The sequence below is a fragment of the Denticeps clupeoides genome, chromosome 2, assembly GCF_900700375.1.
Source record: "Denticeps clupeoides chromosome 2, fDenClu1.1, whole genome shotgun sequence".
Lineage (NCBI taxonomy): Eukaryota > Metazoa > Chordata > Actinopteri > Clupeiformes > Denticipitidae > Denticeps > Denticeps clupeoides.
The window spans coordinates 1,705,335-1,728,296 of record NC_041708.1 but is presented as its reverse complement, the minus strand read 5'-3'; the positions used below and the strand labels follow the sequence as shown (position 1 = coordinate 1,728,296).

The 22,962-nt window shown below is 48.1% G+C and overlaps 2 protein-coding genes across 10 annotated transcripts; both read left to right on the top strand.

The window, feature by feature from the left end:
* Positions 1 to 446: 446 nt before the first annotated feature.
* On the top strand, positions 447 to 15,334 carry sun1a (Sad1 and UNC84 domain containing 1a). Of its 9 annotated transcripts, none has more exons than XR_003743159.1 (22): positions 447 to 646; positions 960 to 1,121; positions 1,248 to 1,420; positions 1,808 to 1,834; positions 2,581 to 2,838; positions 5,606 to 5,671; positions 6,171 to 6,278; positions 6,396 to 6,497; positions 7,294 to 7,363; positions 7,447 to 7,484; positions 7,567 to 7,706; positions 7,795 to 8,046; positions 8,352 to 8,420; positions 8,835 to 8,878; positions 9,072 to 9,216; positions 9,321 to 9,578; positions 10,446 to 10,530; positions 10,851 to 10,966; positions 11,043 to 11,210; positions 11,280 to 11,372; positions 11,455 to 11,639; positions 15,288 to 15,334. XR_003743159.1 is itself a non-coding variant. In XM_028961444.1 (21 exons), exons 1-21 carry the CDS (start codon positions 597 to 599, stop codon positions 11,569 to 11,571), a joined length of 2,535 nt encoding a protein of 844 aa, XP_028817277.1. In that variant the 5' UTR covers positions 447 to 596; the 3' UTR covers positions 11,572 to 12,013. The 9 variants fall into 9 exon arrangements, 6 of the variants coding, with proteins under 6 accessions (XP_028817277.1, XP_028817259.1, XP_028817287.1 ...); XR_003743163.1 differs by lacking the exon at positions 15,288 to 15,334 and adding an exon at positions 12,347 to 12,526; XR_003743158.1 differs by lacking the exon at positions 15,288 to 15,334 and adding an exon at positions 11,799 to 12,013.
* Positions 15,288 to 21,702, top strand: LOC114768947 (protein FAM13C-like). The gene is made up of 9 exons (XM_028961494.1): positions 15,288 to 15,609; positions 17,701 to 17,908; positions 18,040 to 18,181; positions 18,892 to 18,973; positions 20,115 to 20,290; positions 20,391 to 20,474; positions 20,549 to 20,644; positions 21,092 to 21,276; positions 21,348 to 21,702. Exons 1-9 carry the CDS (start codon positions 15,426 to 15,428, stop codon positions 21,451 to 21,453), a joined length of 1,263 nt encoding a protein of 420 aa, XP_028817327.1. The 5' UTR covers positions 15,288 to 15,425; the 3' UTR covers positions 21,454 to 21,702.
* The last annotated feature ends 1,260 nt before the right edge of the window (positions 21,703 to 22,962 follow it).

Sequence of the window (22,962 nt, the reverse complement as noted above, 5' to 3'; positions counted from 1 at the left end):
CCTGAAAGAGAAGGAAATTCCGCAACAAAAGTTTTAGGTGGATCCGTATCTGATCCGACGGTGTAGCATATTGGGTTTTCCACTGTGGACTCTCGGGTCGTCCACCCCGTATTAAAGTCTGCATGAAGAAAGACCCTCTCAGATGGTAGCTGAGACCTGAGTAAACTGCCATCGAAATGGCCTTGTCGTATTACTATACTCTGTTTTCCGCTTCCAACATGCCGGTCCTTGGCAGAACATGTACTAAAATGGGATATTTGAGCCGAGTATTGTCCCTTGTCTTTGTTGTTAGAGTGTAGGATCCGGTGAAGGCGACCCGGTAATCCCAGGATCCTCCGTTGGCAGCTGAATATGGGATCCCTCCGTCACTAGAGTATTTATAAAAAAAAAAAAAAAAAAGAGAGAAGTTCCCGCCTCCTGCTCTCAGGTCAAAGTGCAGCGTCCACGGGAGCCAGTGAGCCGAGTGGCGTCATTAGGTGGCACCTCTGCGCCCTTCAGGAAGTGTTAAGCCGACCGGTCCCGCCGGTGTTGTGTTTGTGTGTGTGTGAGAGAAGCGGGCCGGCGTAAATGCACCCGTGCGGGGATTTCGCCGTGGGATGAGCGCCGAGGGCCGCTGGTGTCTGGAGAGCTGGGGGTGGAATGTGCTGTGCGTCTCTCTCTCTCTCTCTCTCTCTCTCTCTCTCTCTGTGTGTGGGTAAGAGATTAGATTGCGCTCCGGCCTGCAGGTCGAGGCGTGTAGTTACGGTTCCGTAGGAGGCCCGCACTGCGCTTCAGCCGGTGGAGGTGAAAGATGAGGAGTTTGCATGGAGCAGCAGCTTTTTTTTATTTCCTTCTCGCCTCTCTCTGTTTGTACATGTGGAAGAAATATGATATTGCAACGTTCTGGGATTTGGTAGAATCTGCCATTTTGGCTTATTGGACATTAACATCCATCACGCTGCTTTCTGTCATGTCGTCAGTTCCAGCTACTACTCGTCGGCCGCCTTCGATTCTCCCAGGATGTCCCGGCGCAGCTTGCGCCTCAACACCACCGCCAGTCGCTATGGCGACGACAGTCTTCTGGACTCATCGCTCAACCGCAGCGCGTCGTTCAGCGCCGGAGCGGACGGGAGGGGACTCGGGTGAGGATTTAATGTTTTATATGTGGTCCCATCATTCGCATTTTCTTTACAGCAACTCGCTGTTTTAATTGGTACCAAATAACGGCCCGTTCGATGATGCTTTAGTTAACTCATACTGTGTGTCAGAGGTCTGAGGACGAGGAGGTCTCATCAGTCCCTGCTCCAGACCCCGGCGAAGTCCCACCCGTCCCACAGCAGCAGCAGCATGCTGAGCTGCCCCGCCAGCGACGCCTCGCTGCTCTCCTCCATGCTGGACGAGTCGTGCATCCAGGAGCGCACGCTGGTCGACAGCGTCTGGGGTCGGTTCCGCCACTTCGTTCCATCTCTTATCACAATTATATATTATAGACAGTGGGACTACCACACCATACATAAAGCTGCCGGGGTGGTAGTAGCTTAGTGGGTAACACATTCGCCATATTCGCATATGAACCAGGAGACCCGGGTTCAAATCCCATTTACCAGCATTGTGTCCCTGAGCAAGACACTTAACTCTCAGTGCCTTCAGGGGGGGACTGTCCCTGTAACTACTGCTTGTAAGGCGCTCTGGATAAGTCTGGTAAATGTCTGGTAAAATGTAAATATAATAGTAAGTTAAAGAAAAAAAAGTTATTAAAATATTTTATTTATTTTTTTTTGGCCATGATCTGAGTATTTAGTGAATCTGTTTGCTGCTCTGACTTCAGGTTTGGATGACGAAACTGAAGCAAAAGGTGAGTCTGAGTTTCTAAAAGACCTGGCAAAATTATACACAACATGAATTCATGTATAGTGATGTATAATTATGTGTTGATCCATGTTGTAGGTGTGTGTGTGTATGGGTTTATACCGAATACCAGTTAAAAGTTTGAATGCACCTAATAATTTATGGTTCTTGCATTTTGACCTTGTTTAATAAAACTGAAGACACAGGACCATGAAATAACACACATGAGGATATTTAATAAACAAAAAGTCTCTAAATCAGGGAGCTTTAACTGTGATGGCAGAGTTTTCTCCACCACCGTAAAGGTCCCAATTATGAAAATGTGACTTTGTGAGATTATGTAAGATTATTAAGAGTTCCTCTAGCCTGTCCATGGTCCTGCAGTGGCTAGAAATGGCGATGGGCGTAAAGCGTGTTTGGTCGTTCTGCTTCAACGTTCAGAGAGCGGCAGCTCAGACAGTCGGATCTGGAATTTGTCCCCTTATGATGTCACAAGGGGATACATTTTTGTTCGTAAACGACTTCCTGTCTGCGCCAAACGTTGTTGGTGACTTAATTTCCGCGAATGCCCCCTCAACTTCAATAAGCCTCCTCCTGGTCCCACCTCTCTCCTCCTCATTAGCATTTAAAGCGATAGACGTACAATAGTGAACGAAGCAGCAGGTAAAAAGAGACGTGTGTGTGTGTGTGTGTGTGTGGTTTTTTTTTTTTTTTTTTTTTGGTCTCCATGCCCTTTGTGTGTTTTTGTGTTAGACTGCACACTCCACGCAGACTCCGGCATGGGGTTTATAAACAGTGACGTCAGCAGTGCTCAGACCAAGAGCTCCGTAGCGAACAGCTACACGTGCGAAGACTGCACGGTCAGGGCGGACGTTCGCGCCGTTCGCCCCTCCTGCAAGCCCACGTCGGCCTCCTCCTCGGCGCTGCCGTCATCCACCAGCAGCGGCTACGTCAGCTCCCCGCCTTCTACTATAGTCTACCGCAGAGACAAGGGTCGTCGGCACAGAAATGGTGAGGCCCAATAGTAACAACGTACGTGGCCCATTTTAAAGGCGTGGACCTTCACTGGTCTCACAATTTTGATACGGTTACAATTATCGACGCATCACAATGCATTCCATCAATTATTCTACATGACTTCACATTGTGATCTCAAATACGTTCACACAAACAGCGACAAGCCAACTGCAATCGACTGTAGCTACAAAGCGCTGCAAAAATGGCAGTGGTGGCCTAGCGGTTAAGGAAGTGGCCCTGTAATCAGAAGGTTGCTGGTTCGAATCCCGATCTGCCAAGGTGCTACTGAGCAAAGCACCGTCCCCACACACTGCTCCCCGGGCGCCTGTCATGGCTGCCCACTGCTCACCAAGGGTGATTGGTTAAATGCAGAGGACACATTTCACTGTGTGCACAGTGTGCACTAGGGCTGAACGGTTTTATGATTATTCAAAAGTCCTTGCTTGCATTTAAGTGGGTGTGGCTTTAACATGGAACAAATCTGATTGGTGAGCATGGCTGTCCATGGGGGGTGGCACGAGCGCCCTCGCCGGCCGAAGACTGGAAGCGCTGATCTTTACTCTGAAACCCGTTATTTACCGTGGCTTGCGTGGCGCTGCCGAATCCAAAACACTTGCCTGATCGGTGTCTGCCTGCAGAAACCCTGACATTAACCAATGGAGCAAAGTGTGGGGTTGTGGTTTATCCGATTGAGTTTATTAAAATCACTATTCCGGTTCGATTTCGATATGTCGTTCAGCCCTAAGTGCCACATACCGTACAGGCCAAAAGTTTGGACACCTTCTCATTCAAGGTGTTTTCTTTATTTTCATGACCATTTACGTTGGTAGATTCTCACTGAAGGCATCAAAACTATGAATGAACACATGTGGAGTTATGTACTTAACAAAAAAAGGTGAAATAAGTGAAAACATGTTTTATATTCTAGTTTCTTTGCTCTGATTACTGCTTTGCACACTCTTGCACATCCTCTCGATGAGCTTCAAGAGGTCGTCACCTGAAATGCTTCTCCAACCGTCTTGAAGGAGTTCCCAGAGGTGTTTAGCACTTGTTGGTCCAGCTCACCCCAAACCATCTGGATTGGGTTCAGGTCCGGTGACTGTGGAGGTCGGGTCTCCACTTTTTGTTAAGTACAGAACTCCACATGTGTTCATTCATAGTTTTGATGCCTTCAGTGAGAATCTACCAACGTAAATGGTCGTGAAGATAAAGAAAACACGTTGAATGAGAAGGTGTCCAAACGTTTGGCCTGTACTGCCTGTACTGTAGGTCCGTTGAAAAGCATTCTCTATACAGTTCGACGTGTACTTTTCATGTCGAACTTCTGTCTCTGTGCCTCCGCTAGTGCTCGCCATGCCTTTTGGTTTTCTTTATTTTTGTGAGTTTCACTTCCAGCTCCGCTCGAGTGAGAAGGGGGGCAGGTGGGTGGAGTCGCAACATGAACTTCGCAACATGAGTTCCGTCGCACCCCTAGCGGTTAACCGGCTGAAGCCGGTCGGGTGTCAGTGTTGAGCAGCGCGGGTGTAAGGCTGTGCCCTGTCCCTAGGTGGCCTGGAGCGGGTCGCCGAGGCCGGGGTTCAGTACAGCAGGATGGCCGCGGCCTCTCTTGCCTGCTGCCTCGCCGTGTTCCTGCGGTCGCTGCTGCAGCTCCGCCCGCGGCGGCAGGGCGAAGGTACCTCCCCGCTGCCCCCACCGGGGCGTCCTGCTGGGCTCTGCACGCGGGTGCCACTCTCCTGAAATAACCTTTTCCTGTCCTTTTTTACTTAATATTCACTCTGGAGCAACACGGCGTAGGTTTTGTGTGATTTTTTTTTTTCTTTACGTGTAATATTGTCACCGGGGGAAAACACAGTTTGCTGGTGGCGTTGTTTGTGATCTTCTGTTGTAATTGCGGTGCAGGAGCAACCACACAAAGGTCCGTTTTTGGTTGCTTTTTTTGGGGTAACGTCTCCCTCCCTCCAGGTGTTGTGCTCTCAGGCTGCCGGCGGGCCGGGCGGTACTGCAGGACGGCCTGGGCGCGGTGCGTCGCGGCCTCGTGCGCCGCGAGGCTCCGTTTCACCTCTGCCCGGCAGAGACTCTTGCTCCGAGGTACTCTCATCCCCCAGACAAAGCTGCGGCAGCACGCCACAATTTAAAACGATGCTCCCCTGAATATCATTAATATTATTAATATTATTAGCCACCTGTCATTGGTTTTAATTATGTGGCCGATCAGTACACTGTTGTACAACAATGGATGTTTGGTGCAAGTGTAGAATTCATTGGGGCATCGTAGGGCAATGGGGGGAAAAAAGGTGGAGCTGTATTCAGGGTTCTGAGCGATTCGCACCAGTTGAAGGTCCCAATCACCGCCGGCGGATTTCGACCTATGGGTGTTCACTTGGGCGTGGTTTTCCTGTTGTGGTGCAGGTCTGCTCTTCATGTTTATCTTAATAATTACAATGAAGTATTATGCTTAATGGATGAATAGGAAATGAACTGAGCCAAACTATGTTTAATGTTTGTGGGGTTTTTTTAAATTGTAAACAGTATTTTTCTAAAATTATTTTAGCTAATTTACCCCAGATTTTACTCTTGGTGTTTCCCAGTTTTTTTCACATAAACAAATGGGCTCTCCGTCACCCAGGATACATGCAAATGGTCTTGACTTCATTTCCTAACCTGGGCGCAGAGTGAATGGGACGCACAAGAAGATTTGATGGAATGCAATTTCATTAAATGAATTCATTTTTATTCTCATCTGTTGCCTTATGTGTTGCAGTTCATTCACACTGCGTAAATGTGAAGTCAGCGATGGACTGTCACCACGATGTTGATGGGTCTTTGTGTAAGTACACACATCCTCCTGCTTGTTTTGTGTGGAAGTTATATTAATATTCAATTTGTTGCTGCATCCACCTATTTATTTGTGTAGGTTGGTCAGAATTATGCTTAATTGTAATTTGAATGTATCTGCATTGTGTATTTAGTTAGACTAGCCTTTTCATCATTTGCACGTTCAGGCCTTTGTAAATGAAAGATTGGGATAAAAAAAAAACGTGTCATTTGGGGCATAAAAATAAAATACACAACCAACACTGATCGATTTATAGACAAGCCAAGATGGAGATCTTTGGCTTTTTTTTTGTTTTGTTTTTTTAAGATAATCAGGGGGCACAGCGGAACAGCATCCGACGACTACAGATCTTTGCCTTTATTTTCCTCAGGGAGAAATTTATTTAGTTATTTACTTAATTATACCCCACCCCTTGTCAGTCATGTCAATTTTTCTTACATTTTTGCCATTTTCTCTATGACTGCATTCCCTAAACGCGACTCTGTAACAGGTGATGACTGCAAAGGGAAAAAGCACATGGAGGCCGACAGGGTCTCCACGTCCGGCTCCAGGCCCGAACAGTTACTGGGGGCACTTTTGGTCCATCTATCTTATACAGGTTCTTCCCCTTAATATCTGACACATTTGGGGTTTTATTTTTTTTATTTTTCCTCTACGCTTTCCCCCTACCTGGTTTTAACTACTTATTTTTGCTTATATTTTGATTGACGGACAGGTAACGTCCTGCTCTGGACGAGCAAGTCTCTTGTCTATTTGACATGGTCGGCCACACAGAAGATCTCTCTCTGTCTCATGCAGTTGGTTGCTGTTCCTAGAGGTCATTATAATGCGTGTCCCCTCTGCATGAGTAGTCCACTCCTCTGTCTAGAGCGTCCCGATCACATGTCTGTCATCCTTGTGTTGAGTAGTCGGTCCAGACCCCCTTCGGTGGTGGTTCTTTTCTTGTGCATGCGTGTGTGTTCACGTTGCCCTTAATGTTCAATTTTTTTTGAAGAATGTTTCTAAGCTTTAAAAATAGATACTAGTTACACACACACACACACGTGTTGGTATGTATATATAAAATTTGCCAACAAATTCTAGTTAGTAAAATTATTCCCTTAGATTTTCCTGATTTGTAGCATACCTATTCTGTGTGTTTAAAAAAAAAAAAAAATTATATATATATATATATATATATATATATATATATATATATAATTTTTTTTTTTTTTTTTTTTTTTTTTAAAGAGAGAGAGAGAAAAGTGACCATATGGGAGTAATATCAAAATATTTTTCTGGTTTCACACTCCTGTAAAGTTTGCAAAAATTTCACATTTGATATGTTTGATTCCTTAATTTTCTAAGCATAATGTGCACTGTATGTATTTTTCCCCACATAGACCACCTTCAACTTTGTCCCCTTTCACTATGACAACTTCTCTGCTATCAGTTGCGGTGTTTGTTTGATTTAATTTGTATTTTATTTTTTATAATTTGCGTTGACGCTTCCCCCAGGGACTCCTTCCTGCCTCCGCCCGAGCTGTTAATACTGTAATGCTATTTATACCCCTCCCAGCCATCCCCGCTCTCGGAATAGAGCTCCCGCTAATCTCCCTGCTGTCTGTGCGCAGGGGACGGGACTGCGTCTTCCCGGCGGGGCGGCTCGGCATGGTCTGGACTCGCCGGCTTCATGTCGACTCGGTGAGCTGCCGTCTGAGCTGCTGGGCTCTGTGTGTCTGCGCTTGTACAGCCTGCACGAATCTGAATTTATATAAACTCTGCAGGTTGGTCATGTTCCTCCTCCTGTTCCCTTTGGCCATCGGTAAGTTGAACTTTTTCTTCTAGTACTAGATCAGAAAATAACGTTTGAATGGAATAATCTGAGCAATCTTCTCTCGTTGTAGTTCTGTGGTTCTGGGCACCTGCCAGCCTGTGTGTGCTTTTTTCTTCTGTCAATGTCACCGTTTGGAGGGGCGCGGCTTTATTTGGCTCCGCCTCAGAGCAGGCTCCAGCGGAAGCTGCTCGGTCGTGTCCCGCTTCACAGGTCTGCACGTTTAATCCACCTCTCGCGTTCCGTCTCACGCGCTGTGCCGTTTGGATAGAACTTGTCCTCGCCCCCCCCCGCGCCCCAGGTCCCGTTTGTGGCGTCGCCGCCCGACTCCGAGCGCCTGGCTCGCCTGGAGCGCAGCCTGGCCCTCCTGTGGGATCACGTGACGGGAGACCAGCGGAAGCAGGAGGAGGCGCACGGCCGGGTGCTGGACCTCTTCCGCTCGGTGCGGGAGGACGGCAGGACCCTGGAGCTCCGGGCGTCCGACCTGCTGGAGGAGCGGCTGGCCCTGCTGACGGCAGATGTGGAGCAGCAGAGCGCGGGCCGGATGAAACTGGTGGGCCAGAGGTCTCATTTCACTGTTATAATCAAATAAAGCGTTTATATTGAAATTCCTGCTTTAATTCATGGTGAGATTTTGCGGATCATATTCTGTTGTGTTTGAAGCCTAGTGGATATAAAATCCTATGAACCAGAAGACCCAGGTTCAAACCCCACTTACTACCATTGTGTCCCTGAGCAAGACTGTCTCCAGGGGGGGGGACTGTCCCGGTCACTACTGATTGGGTGTCTGATAAATGGCATCTAAGTAAACGTACACGTGCGTGTGTTTTAACACCCTGTCTCTGTCACCGGCGGCAGGAGCAGGATTTGGAGTCACGTCTTCAGGAGCTGGAGGCCAGGCTTCAGGGCGTGGCACTGAAGACCCAGGTAGCCACATGCTGAGCACTTCATTCGGGGCCACCGCACCCCTTCCGCCGTAACAGTCACCTTCCTGTCACTGTGCACCGTCCCCTAGATATCCACTTCAGTTCTGTCCACCTTGTACATCAGTAAAACACACAGCCATCTTTATTCAGGACTGTAAGTCCTTCTGTTCAACGCCTGGGAACCATATTCGGCTTAAACAATGCGATTCGTATCAAGGGAGAACTCTTCATTGAGTAAAATTATACGAATAAATCCACTTGACTCAAAAGTGACACGTTTGGTGGCAAATGTGTAAAAGTAATGTTTCACTACGTATTTTTTTTTTTTTTTTAAATGACAAGACACAAAGTCGGCATGGTGGTTCTAGTTCTGGTAAGATGCCCTGTAATCTAATGAAAGTGTTTTGTCTTGCAGGAGGTAGAGAAGATGCAGCAGTCTACCTCTTCACCCGCCCTCAGGTCTGTTCCTTCTGATCCCTTCCTGTCTGCGTGTGGCCTTGTGGCATCTCTGCCACCGCCGATCGGGTGTGAAATGAGGGCGTGGCGGCCACATGGTTTAAACCTGGCCGGGGCGGGCTCGCAGCGCGACCTATGAGGCGTGGCCGGCGTCCGTTTCGGCTGGAGTTCTCACGCTAGATTTTGTTTGCTGCAGTGCGGAGGTTGATCGCTCTTCCCACGATGCTTTGCTGACGGAGGTGCGAAAGCTGGAGGAGGCGCTGGGCAGCGTCAGGGAGGATCTGCAGGGGATCATGGGATGCCAAAGCAAGTGCGAACAGTTGGACTCCGTCCCCAACCTGGTGGGTGTGATGCCGCGGTGGCGTCTTTCTGAAAACTATTAAACTGCTAGAATGTTTGGATCGGGACGTTTTTGAATGACTTTTGCATGTTTTTTGACTTGCAGGTATCATCGCAGGTGAGACAGGAGGTGCGGACACTGTTCTCGGAAGTTGACGGAGGGTCCCTGCCCGACCCCCTGCTCCGCTGGCTCTCGTCGCGGTTCGTCAGCAGCGAGGACCTGCAGTCCTCGCTGGTAAAGCTGGAGCAGTGCATCCTGGGTAACGTGTCGCTGCTGGTGCGGCAGAGCCAGCCGCCGCCCTGCCCGGAGGAGGTGACTCAGAGGGTCCTCCAGACCACCGCTGAGACCGGCCTGTCCGAGCAGGTGGGTCCGGTCCAGCCCGTTAAGATCTGACCTGGCTGCAGATATTTATACCACTTTAATTTCGTAGTGTTGAAATTAATCGTGATTCAGAGCATCGATGCAGAACATAATCGACTATATTATAATGATAAACTACACGACACGGGAGTTTAGGAAACCACACGTATGGTTTTGAGCTGAGCCCCGTGGCCGAGTGCGGCGCATTTGGCTTTAGATTTTCTCGAATGATCAGTCGCCATTCAGTCCGCGCTCACCTGACCACACGGACGTCTGAACCAGGCGTTTTTCTGGTGTTTGTTGGGGTCTCTCTATTTACTCACAGCAGCTCAGTTCCGCCAAGCCCGGGTAAATGTCGGTAACCGCTCGTACGTTTTCTGATCGTTGTAGCAAATCAAAGCGTCCACACCGGCGAACGAGACCTTAACTCTTGTATCTGAAAACGTGGAAAATGTAGAAAATTTGTGGGTGGCATCACGATGCGTTGATAATCGTACTCTACTCGTGAGACCAGTGAAGGTTCGCACCGCTGTCACTTCTGCCAAAACCTACTCTTAACGGTTTTGGCCTCTAGATCGTTTGTGTAACTTAAATAATTTTTAACATTTGTTAGTCTTTTTTTTTTTTTTTTTCTCTCCCTTTACGTCGAAACATGGACAAGATGGCACCCTTGCCCCCCCCCCCAACTTCAAACCATTGAGAATAGCATTAAAGGCCTTTGAAATCTTTAAAATGAGCTGTTCTATCTGATGATAATGGTGTTAAAAAAGAAAAAAATGAATGGCCATATATAATAATAATAATAATAATATAGGAATTTTTTTTTTTATGGTTTTTACCCAGCTGTGACAACGTTTCTTTTGTCACCAGGATGTACAGCAGATCGTTAAAAATGCTCTGAAGCTCTACTCTCAGGATCAGACGGGGCTGTTTGACTATGCCCTGGAGTCTGCAGGTGAGGTTCACCACCCCCATCATCATCATCATCATAATCATCACCTACATTTACATTTATGTCATTTATCAGACACTCTTATCCAGAGCGACTTACAATCAGTAGTTACAGGGACAGCCCCCCTGGAGCAACTTAGGGTTAAGTGTCTTGCTCAGGGACACAAAGGTAGTAAGTGGGATTTGAACCTGTGACTCTGTAGTCTTCTGGTTCATACGCAAGTGTGTTACCCACTAGGCTACTACCATCCTACTCCTTAACACAGTCGTGGGTGATGTATACATTTATTTATTCATTCTGTCGTGGTTGTGCCGCCTCACCAGGTGGCAGTATCATCTCCACCCGCTGCTCTGAAACCTTTCAGACGAAGACTGCGCTGATGAGTCTGTTTGGCGTGCCCCTCTGGTATTTCTCTCAGTCGCCGCGTGCCGTCATACAGGTCGGGACCCTTTTAAATAATGTGAAACGTGTATCTTGGAGAAAGAGAGCAAGCAACGACCTCTTTTCTTGCGCAGCCGGACGTCCATCCAGGAAACTGTTGGGCTTTTAAGGGATCCAGTGGTTACCTGGTGATCCAACTGACCATGCACGTCGTCCCCACGGCGTTCACGTTGCAGCACATCGCAAAGAGCATGTCCCCCAGCGGTGACATAAGCAGCGCTCCACGTCACTACAGGGTCTATGTAAGCAGTCGTTTCAGTTTTTTTTAATATATAGGGTTTCAGGGGGTTAAACGCGGCTTTACGCCACAGGGTCTGGAGAACGAGCTGCAGGAGGAGGGGAAGCTGCTGGGCCAGTACACCTATAAGGATGATGGAGAGACCCTGCAGACGAACCCAGTCACAGTAATGCAAACATAAATACTGAATAAATAAAGTGCTTTGTATAAAGTCAATTTTGTTCATTTTTATTGGTTTTCCCCACCAGGTGGAGAATCACCAGGCCTTTCGGATCATAGAGCTTCGGGTCCTGTCCAACTGGGGCCACCCGGAGTACACATGCCTCTACCGCTTCAGGGTGCACGGGGATCCCGCCAGCCAGTGACCACGTCAGGACCCGCAGAGGGAAATCACCTCAACCGGACAGCGTTCACAGAAGTGCCCGGTTCTAAAGTTAGTCCTCAAAAAATTCCCCCTTCCGTTATCAGAACTGGATGTGCACTTTACAATTTGTTGTGACTTAAATATTAATGGGTTAGAATGTTAAGCTGCTACGAAATAGTTATTTTTCATAACAGCACAAGTGTTCGGTTTTATTTTTTTTCATTTCAGGGATGTAACCCCTTTAAAAGCAAAGCTTCAAGCACTCACACGCCAGTCCTGGAAAATTATTTATTTTTAATAACTTTGTATTGTATTGTAAAATTCTTGTTTTAGGCTTATTGAATAGTTTTATAATTGTCCGGGGGACCAATGTTTTTAATGCAACACATTCTGTCTTTTGGATAATTTTATTTAATAAAGAGCAGAGGGTGTTTTTTTTGCGACCTGACTTGTTGAGTCGGTTATTGTACACATGGCTTGAAATCTTCAATTACAAATATTTTGATACCCACAGTCCCACCAAAGGTTTTTTTTTTTTTTTTTTTTTTTTTTTTTCCCACACATAATAGGCTTCAGTGCCATTTTCACCCTGTGGATGGCGCTGTTGATGTACTACAATTAATTGATTTATTTCTATTTATGTCTCCGATGAACATGCCAAGCATCTTGCAGATCTGTGTCACCATTTGTTGCGGGGACATACTGGCACACATCGGGAAAATTCCCATGATGCCGAGTGTGGGTTGAACTCCTTTATGTGTCTTTTGTGGGTGCAGGGCAACGACGGCATTAGCAACTGCAGGACTCACGCCAGAGGCGAGCAGAAACGACAAGCACATCCGTCCTGCGGCATCATCAGTACTCAGTGGCGCGGTGTTATCAGAGTCGAAGCCTTTCTGGCCCACTCAGCGATATGAATTTTATTTTGGATGGGGGGCTATTTTTGGTGCATTCTATTTATAGAGTTTGGTGGGACCCACTTCTGGAAATATATATATATAAAATATTTATTTTTTTCAATTCAATATTTTTGTAATTATTCATTTCCCTAAAAGCCTTTTTTCACCCTGGAAATCTAAAGTAAGGTCAGGCTTTTTTTAAAGGAAGGTTTTGCTTCAGGCTCAGCTTTGACTTTGTAAGAAAAATGCATTAAAAAAAGGTTTTTATAAATCCCGACCTGCTTGAACGGCCTCGTCTGGATTCTGCCGTGACGGAGCAGAAAAGCAGCTTCTGCAGAGTTTTCCATTATTTGTGTATCCCAGCTCATGGCTGATTACTTATATAAATATATATATATATATTACAGCACCAACCAGAAATGAGGTCAAGCTGAAGATGTGTGTGTCTGCACATCCTGGCTACTTCAGCTTGTTTTTCTGGGCTCACTGTGACGTGGAGCTTCAGAGTTTGGACCGGGGGGGTTTAGTGGTGCAGCTTGATGAGGGCATCCTGTCTTTGCCTTCACGGTGGAGGGGAGACCCGTCAAGACCCCCAGGAGTCCTGGTTCTGACCGGCCGTCTCTTCTTTCTGCTTCGTTTAATCATGAGAAGACCACTGGTGGTGGCGTAGCATTTCTTTCATTACGTTCTCTTTAATTGCATCCTATAAATAGATACAGATACGGAGGGATGGGGGCGCTGTTGAGTGCGTGTGGGTCCTGATGTGGGTGTAACCGTGGAAACTGAGTTCAGAAGGGGAGGGGCTTCACGCTCCACTAGGCTGCTGTTGTCTATTAGTCTGCTTGTTTTTTTTCTCTTTGCAAGGAGGTCACAAAAGCTTTTGGGTTTGGGAAGCTGTAAGTGATGAAATTTCCTTTTTAAAATGTAACTAAATAAAAGTTTATCTTTTTTTTTAATTACTTGTGCCTGGATACAACAAAAAATTCATCGATTTATGTAAGTGCAAATGAACCCGAATGTTGTTTTGTGGGTAAATTTCACCCATTTTTGCACAAAATCTTGGTTCCCTCGTTTGTTCTGCCAGAAATTGTCCTGGTGCTTGTTCTGCAGGGTGGAGCAGGAACTTACCTGCATTTCCCTCAGTCCTGCAAAATATTAGATGCACAGAAAAGATGTCAGGTCTGGAAAGGCATGCTTGTGTGGAGAGAAGAGGGAGTATGAAATTTTATAGAATTTTTTTTAAAATTCCCATTTCAGAATTTTCATATCAAACTGTCAGTACACGTGAATTCTGCAGTTTCAGACCATGTAAAGATTTTTTTTGGTTTGGCTCAATCTGACCTGCATCAGACATGGACGGAAGCTCCACGACGTTCGAGCGGTCCTCTCCACGTCACCACACACAACTGTTCCAGCCATGACATTTCCAGTCTCGGTGTAATATGAAATGACGTGCCGGCCAGGCTGCGGTGGAGAAGTAGGTTAGGAGACCTCGCAGCCCGCGGCCTGGTGTAATGCCCGCTTGCATTTAGGCCGCAGCTATTTTCATAAATTTTAACATGGCCCAGTTCACCGAACGTCCACTAAAAAATGTATTTTATCTATTCTAACAAGCCACTTTTATTACACGTTGGCCAGACGTTCATCTGCTTTCTGTCTCCAGTTAGTTTAGCTTGGGGGGGCTGTTTTAATTAAACGCTAAAATCCGTAATAATGCGGTGATACTGAACGATCGCACAGCATCTGCACATTTCAGAATTGTGAAATATCGCCCCCTGCTGGATGGAGTACATTCACTAGGTGGCAGCATCTTACGCATTGCACCTTTAAGGCTCGTTCGTTTGTTTTCGACTATTTCTAAAACCGAAAGTGTGTCAGATTTCTTGGGGGGGACATTAATGCCTGAAAAATGCACTGACCCCAGCCATGATTACAAACGTTAACCATTAAGGCAATATTCATAAAAATCACCCAATAAGATGTTATTGCTATGCAGTCATGGCTGTTAAATAAATAGGTTACAGTGAGATGCAAATAAGAAATTGCAGAGTCTCTTCTCTTCAAAATGAGATATTGATTCAGACATTCCGAGTTTATTGGATTGCTGGTAATCTAGAGTTCAATAATTGACTTTTTTTTTTTGTGGAATGGGGAGGCATCGCCGTCCGGAGGATGAATCTGCCTCAGATCAGGCTGGAAACTCACGTTCTTCACTCATTTTGCAAGGGGACGTGATTAATGCCATTTCAGACGTGCAGCTCGGCCCGCGTGTCACTCCGAGCTTACGTGACAAATGGCAACCCCTCCCCCTGCGGTCACTAGTGACGCAACTGATCCCCGAAAAAAAAAAAAAAACAGTCATTAATAGCTGGAAAATGTCAAAGGGCCGATTTTCTGGACCCCGGAGAGCAGGACGCCAGGAGTCCAGCTGGGTGAGGGGCCTGCGGGTCCCCAGTTCAGTGCGCTTGGCAGGGCGGGGCCGGACCCACGGGGTATTTCTTCAGGGCCAGGATGATGACTCACTCCGGCACGATGCTCCCATTCATTGGTCGGGCTTCAATGGTGGGCGTGTTCTTCCTGCACCCTCTCGTTTTTTGGTTTTATGAATGACGGTCTGTTGAGGCGGTGACATCATCAGCAGCGCGTGAACGCGATCCGGCCCCCACAAATGCGGGAAAAGCTCCGCGTCAGAGCATCTTCGCAGCCCTCCCCACCAGCCTATCAGACGAGCCAGGCCGCTGACGCCATGATTCCGCCCCGCCCCTCCCTCTCTCCTCCCTTCCCTCTGTCTCTCGCTCCTTCTTTCCGCCACTACCAGAGAGGCATGAATTATCCATGCTGCTGCAGACGCTAGAGACACACACCCACAGAGCTGCGGCGGAGCCACCATCCCCGGTCACGGCCGCGCCCCTCGTCTCGTCTCGTCCTCTCCCGCCTCTCATCGCTGGACGGTGGCATGTTCTGCTTCTGCCTGCAGAGCTCTCTGCTGAAGCTGCAGGCCCTGGAGGTCGACTCCTGCGCCTCGGTGGGTCACTCCCCGGAGGAGGAGGAGGAGGAAGAGGCGCCGAGCCTGAGGGCCAAGGAGGACCAGACGCCGGGCCGCTGCAGCCGGGGAGGAGAGAGGGAGTGCGGCGTGCCAGGTGAAGGCCGGCCGCATCACTCTGCATGGATTATGGATGTGGTGTGTGTGTGTGTGTGTGTGTGTGCATGCGCGTGTCAGATTTCTACTCGAGGGAGCGTTTCGCCGACATTTCAATTTGAATCCGGAGCCGAGTGTGGAATTGTGGGAGGGATTTTCTTCTCAGCCGGTCGCCTCGTTACGACCCAGAAATGACGGCGAGGAGCCTGGCGTTTCTTTATAGTCGTACACGCCATAATCCGTGCTGTTTCTATCCACACACAACAGCACACGCGCACGTCATTCGCCCCTGAAATGGGAAATGTCACCCCTGTTCTGCTGCTCCTGTCACAGTGTCCGTCACCTGGTAGCTGGTGTGACGTCCCCACAGCAGGGTCCTGACACAAGCGCCACCAAAGGGCTGGAAAGGCTTTGCTCATTTGTTCACTGTGTGTGTGTGTGTGTGTGTGTGTGTCGGGCGTCGTCCTGGTTTTAGAAGGTGGGTGGCTGGCGGGCTGAGGGAGGTGCGGAGGTGCGAGCGTCGTGATGTCACACCCGCCACGCCACGGCGTCCGTCACGGAACACATCTGCCCATAAAAGGGCGCTGTGGAGCATGAAAGAATTAAAGCAAATTTACACACGACCACCCGCACTGAGACGGCGGCCTGATGACGTCCATTTCGTCCCCTGCGATATCAAGTCTTCTGATTCGGGAAGGAACAAAATTCTGCATCAGCTGCAGGAAATTGGGTGCCAGTAGCGTAGCGGGTACCACACTCACCTACAAACCAGAAGACCCGGGTTCAAACCCCACTTACTACCATCGTGTCCCTGAGCAAGACACTTAACCCCGAGTGTCTCCGGGGGGGGGACTGTCCCTATAACTACTGATAGTAAGTCACTCTGGAGAAGGACGTCTGATAAACGCTGTAAATGTAAATTGGAAATTAACATTATACATATTCATTTATACATATATTATCACATTTTTCACTTCCATTCATAGCCTCTGAATTTAGTGTGTGTGATGCAGAAAAGATACATTACTCCTGTACTTCTTTAGTATTTTTGGGAATTACATGATCCATAATATAAGAATGTACTGGCGCATTAGCACAACAAGAAAATAATGTCAATAATTACGTAAAGTAATGAAAAGTACATTTCAGTGTCTCACTGGCTCACCCAATTTGCAGAACCGGTTAGTCCTGTTACTCAGGGTCAGGGTGCTGGAGCCCATCCCAGGACACAGGGTGCAGGCCGGGCCGGCACACACGCCCCGTTCACTCACACTCACACAGTTACGGACGATTCCGAGTCGCCAGTTCATTTGGATGATGGGAAGAAGCCGGAGAACCCGGAGGAAACCCGCACAGGGAGAGCGAGTATAGTCCACCCAAACAAGATCCGATTCGATCTCACAACCTTGTAGACATGTGCTGTCCAAATGTCAATATCTTTGTACTATAAACCAGTCCAGGCTGCAGAAAACATTTACTTACTTGACCTGTTTTATCGGCCCCGACGTTAAGTGACCAGTGACCGCTGCCTGTGTGACCACAGACTAAATGACGTTGCTTAGCAACAACACCAAGAACAGATTCACTCATAACGTACAAGGGGCTCGATTTATGTGTATGGCATTCGTCCCCACACACTGCTCCCCGGGCGCCTGTCACGGTGCCCACTGCTCACCAAGGGTGACGGTTAAATATAGAGGACACGTTTCACTGTGTGCACCCTGTGCTGTGCTTCACTTCATACACGAACTTTTAAACAACTCTCCTACCATCATTTCCAAAAAATGGGGTCAGATTTCGGGATTAGAGGTAAAAGGCCACCGCAATGTTTGTCATGGCGCCACCATCGGTATTTAATGACATTTTTCCTGCCATTCTGTTTGGGGTCAAATACTCGGCCCCGGAATGAAGAAGCTGGAGACACTAACCCACTTTCATCCACTGCGTGTTTAATCCAGTGCATACAATCATCAATTCTTATATTTAATAATCATATTGAACCAAGACTATTAATATGAATATATAGAAATGTAATATTGGTGATTTTTGTATGTAATGTTAACGTCGAGGTGTGATTTGCGTGTGTCTCCAGAGCCGCAGGCCTTCCTGAAGCCTGCCCCGCCCGAGGCGGAGGGCGCGGAGCCGCAGACCAGCCCGGGGCCCAGTCGCATCCTGCATCACATCACCGACGGCAACAGTCCCCTCCCGTCGCCGCGGTGCCCGAGCCTCAGCCAGAGCCAGCGCTTTAACACGGACCCGGAGGCCGCGCCCTCGCCACCCTGCTCGCAGCACTTCATCATGTGAGGCTGAACACGACTAAATATTATTCTGAGTGTGTGTGTGTGTGTGTGTGTGTGTGTGTGTGCGTATTCAGCCTCTGTTATGGTTCCTGCTTCGGTCTTCACGCCTTTCTGGGGTGTCCGTCCCTCAGGGCACGGGGCATCGGCAGGTCCGAACCAGAAGAGGGCGCTAAAGACACACCGTCCGTCCCGCTGCTCAGCCGACACATCCAGACCCTCAAGAGGAAAATCCGCAGGTTCGAGGAGCGCTTTGAGCAGGAGATGAACTACAAGGTACGGACCGCCAAAAAATACCCACGTCCATAGATGCTCCTTTAATATACAGACGTTCCACAGACATCTGAGGAGATCCAGCCTCAGCTTTCTTTACCTAAAACGTGGTAGAATCCTAGAAGACCACAGAGTCCCAGGTTCAAACCCCACTTCCTACCATCGTGTCCCTGAGCAAGACACTTTACCCTGAGTGTCTCCAGGGGGGACTGTCCCTGTCACTACTGGATCAGGGCGACTGGTAAATGTCCTAAATGTAAATGTGGGAGGAGAATTTGCTGCTTTTTGGTGAAACGTTGGTGATGGGTGCATTTTGAACTCATGAGGCATGACGAGGACATGTTCCCTCGGTATACCAACGGCAGTGGCCCTTCGAACCCTTCTCCACCGGCTCTTAGGGGGTAAAATTTTATTACAAATAACAGCAGGACGACTGCATGCTGATTCCATCCTCAGCAACGATCATTTGTGACTTTATGAAATCTTATGAATGAATGAATACATTTGTGCTTAAGAATTCTAACCAATACAAAATCTTATTTCAACGTTTTGCCTTTTATAGGAAAAGGTGAACCAGAAACAGCACCAAAATATAATGGCAACTGAATCCTATCATATAATTATATCATAATTATAATTGAACTGGATCGCTGATTTACATTTTTTAAAAAATGCACATTTTTAACTTTCAACTTCCCGACTTTTCCCTTCAGCCGTCCCACAATGACAAGTCAGCCAACCCTGAGGTCTTCAAGCTGATGAGCGAACTGGCCAAGACCCGCAAGCAGTTGAAAGGTGAGTCTCCGTAGCAACCCACACCACCGCTCGCCAGCCAGGCGACTGCATACCGAGCTCCTGTTAACATACGAAGACATTCTTACTCATGTAGAGGGTGGTTGTGGTTATTATTTCATGACCTTGTGTAGGGTGGTAGTGGCCTAGCGGGTAACACACTAACCTATGAACCAGAAGACCCAGGTTCAAACCCCACTTACTACCATTGTGTCCCTGAGCGTCTCCGGGGGGGGACTGTCCCTGGAACTACTGACTGTAAGACGCTCTGGATAATAGTACGTGGCTTAGAAAACATGTATATTGAAAATACGAATACGAAAATATTCAGCAGCTTTGAAATATTTCCCTTTCTTTACAATTGTCTGAACACAGCACGAGAAGATGTTGTTTGAATAGAAGATAATGGACCGACATCCAATAAGAAACGAATAACATATTTCCTCTCTTTCCTCCTGTATTCTAAGTACAGACTATCCTCAAAATATTCCTTCAGTTAAGTTGAAACTCAGCGTGTTGCAATTCATGCCTCTTGAAGATTTTAGCTTTCACGGCTTTTCAAGGTTTTTCGAGTCAATAAAAGAAAACTTGAACCGGACTCTGGGTTTGCATGGTAAATGTGCTTTGGTCTCATGCACTATTGTAAAGTAAAGTGAAAGTGAAGTGATTGTCACATGAGACACACAGCAGCACAGCACACGGTGCACACAGTGAAATTTGTCCTCTGCATTTAACCCATCACCCTGAGTGAGCAGTGGGCACCATGACAGGCACCCGGGGAGCAGTGTGTGGGGACGGTGCTTTGCTCAGTGGCACCTCAGTGGCACCTTGGCACACCGGGATTCGAACCGGCAACCTTCTGATTACGGGGCCGCTTCCTTAGGCCACCACTTGTAGTTTGGTGCGTTGTCTCATCTGTACATTCATAGACATTGTGCCGCGCCTGTATGTCTAGTTTGTCATGACCTGTAAGCCCATCAATGTTCTGCAAGTATAACCTTCACTGGACGCTAAAAAGGTTTATGGTTTTAGATAAAAATGTAGATAAAAAAAGATAAAAATCCAAAATGCCGGTGACTTTGGTTACTCGGTATGAATGGTGGAGTGAACTGTAGAAATGTTCATGACGTGGAACCCCCTCCAGATCTGAGGCTGAAGCAGTCAGTGGAGGAGCTGAGAGACGGGGAGCGCGTCGCCACGGTCAGGTACCAGCAGGGGGAGCCCCAGCAGCAGAGACCGGCTCTGGAGGAGACCATGGACGCGCTTCTGAAGCGGCTGAGGGACAAGCGCCAGGCCCTCGGCCTCCCAGACAACATGAAGGTGAGGCCATCTGCGGCGGGCCTTCTGCTCGCGCTGTCGTCCCTGCCACGTGTCCCACTGGGACCGGTGGGCGGCCAGTGACGCGCTCCCTCTTCTGCAGGAGATGACCCACAGTCAGATGGCCCTGGAGAAGATCACGCTGCAGAAGTGCCTGCTGTACTTCGAGAGCCTGCACGGCCGACCGGTACGGACGGGCTACTTCTCGCCTGCGCGTCCGCCTGGCATTTTTACACAAACACAAACCCTCATCTCTTGCAGGGCACCAAGCAGGAGAAGATCCTGGTGAAGCCGCTGTATGACCGATATCAGATGGTCAAGCACCTCCTGTGTGCCACGCCCACCATCACGACCATAGTGAGTCCAGATCCGGTCATTCAGCCACGGATTGTGCAAATTAAACACCGTAAAACGGGCGTAAATGTAAGGTTGGCTTTTCTCAGGACTTCCAGAAGTATCTGCTCGCTAGTTATCTGCATGTTGGAGAGGACTAACTAACTAGTTACCCACCCAGCCATTTTTTGATGGTGTGTAATAAAAGGGGAGGAGCTTATAGGAGCTTTTTGGACTCCTGAGCCCCTTCTACACAGGGTGTGTCACATGGGCGACCACGCCCACTGCCAACACCAACGTTCCGATTATTAGGACTTAAATTTGAGTGTCCTGATGGGTGAACACGCTCCACGCCGCTGCGGCCGTGCTGATGAAGGGAAGTAGGAGGTGGTGGTGCTCGGAGAAAGTGTTGGCCGAGCCTTGGGGACAGGTGCTAGCTCAGTGTGTTCGCTCCGTCCTGTCCCCGCGCAGGAAGAGGAGGAGGGGTCGGATGAGGAGGGCGTGGGACAGCGGCCGCCGCCGCCATGCCGGGCGGCGAGGCAGATGTCCTCGGAGGAGGAGAGTGACAGCGACCCGGCGTTCGTGTCCCCGCTGGACGAGGTCAAAATGGTGCGCCAGTCGACCATCACCATGGCGAATCTCCACGAGGCGTCCAGGTACAACCTCGACTTCGCGGTTTTCCATTTTATTACGCACAGTGCGTGAATGTGAGATGTTCTGTTTGCAGGGTGGAGCTGTTGCAATGCCTACGCGAGACGCGGGCGGAGAAGAAGAGGCGAAGGAAGGCCCTGAAGGAGTTCGAAGATCACTTCTTCAGACAGATGGGAAGGTGACACCAGCTCACCCTCCTCTGAATCCTTCATCATTCTACCTAGTTGTAGATTAAAAGCATTTTTTGAACAGAGAACGTCTTTGAAGTCCTCGTTTTAAACCCTTAATCCACGAGCAAAAATGACGTGACCTGAGCTCAGCACAGAAGGGACACGTCAGAGACACCGTTGTGGGGTTTAACACAATTTTAATGAGCAGTCGCGTTACGTTCGACTTTTCCAAACATGAACAGGAACCAAAAAAAAAAAAAAGACACTGGTCCACAACAGAAAGGAGTTTAGCACAGTCAGCGTCGATACACAGCTTCAGCAATACACAATGAAACAGTCCGGCGAAGGAAGGGAGGGAGGGAGGGAGGGAGGGAAGGAGGAGAGACAACAAAGTCGAGGATCACGTACAACAGTGTTTCTGCAGATGCACGGACATTTCGTTCCATCCACTGATGTACAAAACCATCTCAGTAAGGCAACACAAGGGTTAAATCCACGTCTAATGTAAAGTAACCTCACAGCTTTATTAGTCGGAATTCGCTTCACATGTTTGGGGCTTTAATGTTCATGTTTATATTAATTCTTTCTTTTTTTTGTGTGTGTGTGTGTCTGTGTGTGTGTTTAATACAAGGGCTGCACAAAAAGATGACCGCATTCCCATGGCAGAAGAGTACCAGGAATACCGGAGTCTGAAAGCCAAGCTGCGCTTGCTGGAGGTCCTCCTCAGTAAACAAGAAACCACAAAGACCATCTGAAGCCCCTCCCTCCTTCAGACTCTCTACTCTTTTCTCGTGTCCATCCCTTCGTACTCCAGCACTCCAGACTTTGGATCCTTATGGTCGGACCAAAAAAAAAAAAATTCTATTTGTTTTTTTTTTTTTTATGTTATGTGACATGTCTGTGCCAACAGTGACACTTTAATATGCACTTTAATATTTAATACATGCGTATATCTGGGGTGACGCGATATTCGTCATCGGAATATTTCATCTAAGTAAGGCCTTTAATCGGCTGTAACGGAAACCGCTGGACGCAGCAAAAACGGAAACCGAGTGAAGGATGTTACCTCCATGAATTATGGCACTTTACTTTAACCAAAGCCTGACCATATGCAATTTTATCATCCTTTTCCTTTAAAGATCTTGTTTTAATTTGAGCGATTTTTGACCAATGCGGTTAGCCCGATAGAGCAGGATTATTCAACGATGGCCCTTCAGACCCACGTTAAGACATGGTTTTCCATTCACCCTGCTAGTGTGACCACAGTGGTGCGGCGAGCCGTCGCTAATCGGCCAAGAAACACGTCCCCGCCCACGCCCCGCCCCCCCCGAAGTATATAAAAACACAAGCAGTCGCACAAATGAATGCAAAATCGTTATGCAACAGTAGAACGCATTGGCATGTGCAGACTTCAACTTGCACAGCAGATGAAGGACTTGTGGTTGAAGAAAAACCCTGTAGACTACTCCAATTTTTTCACTCCTGTCCTCTGTCCGCCCGCTAAGTGCAAGGATCCATGGC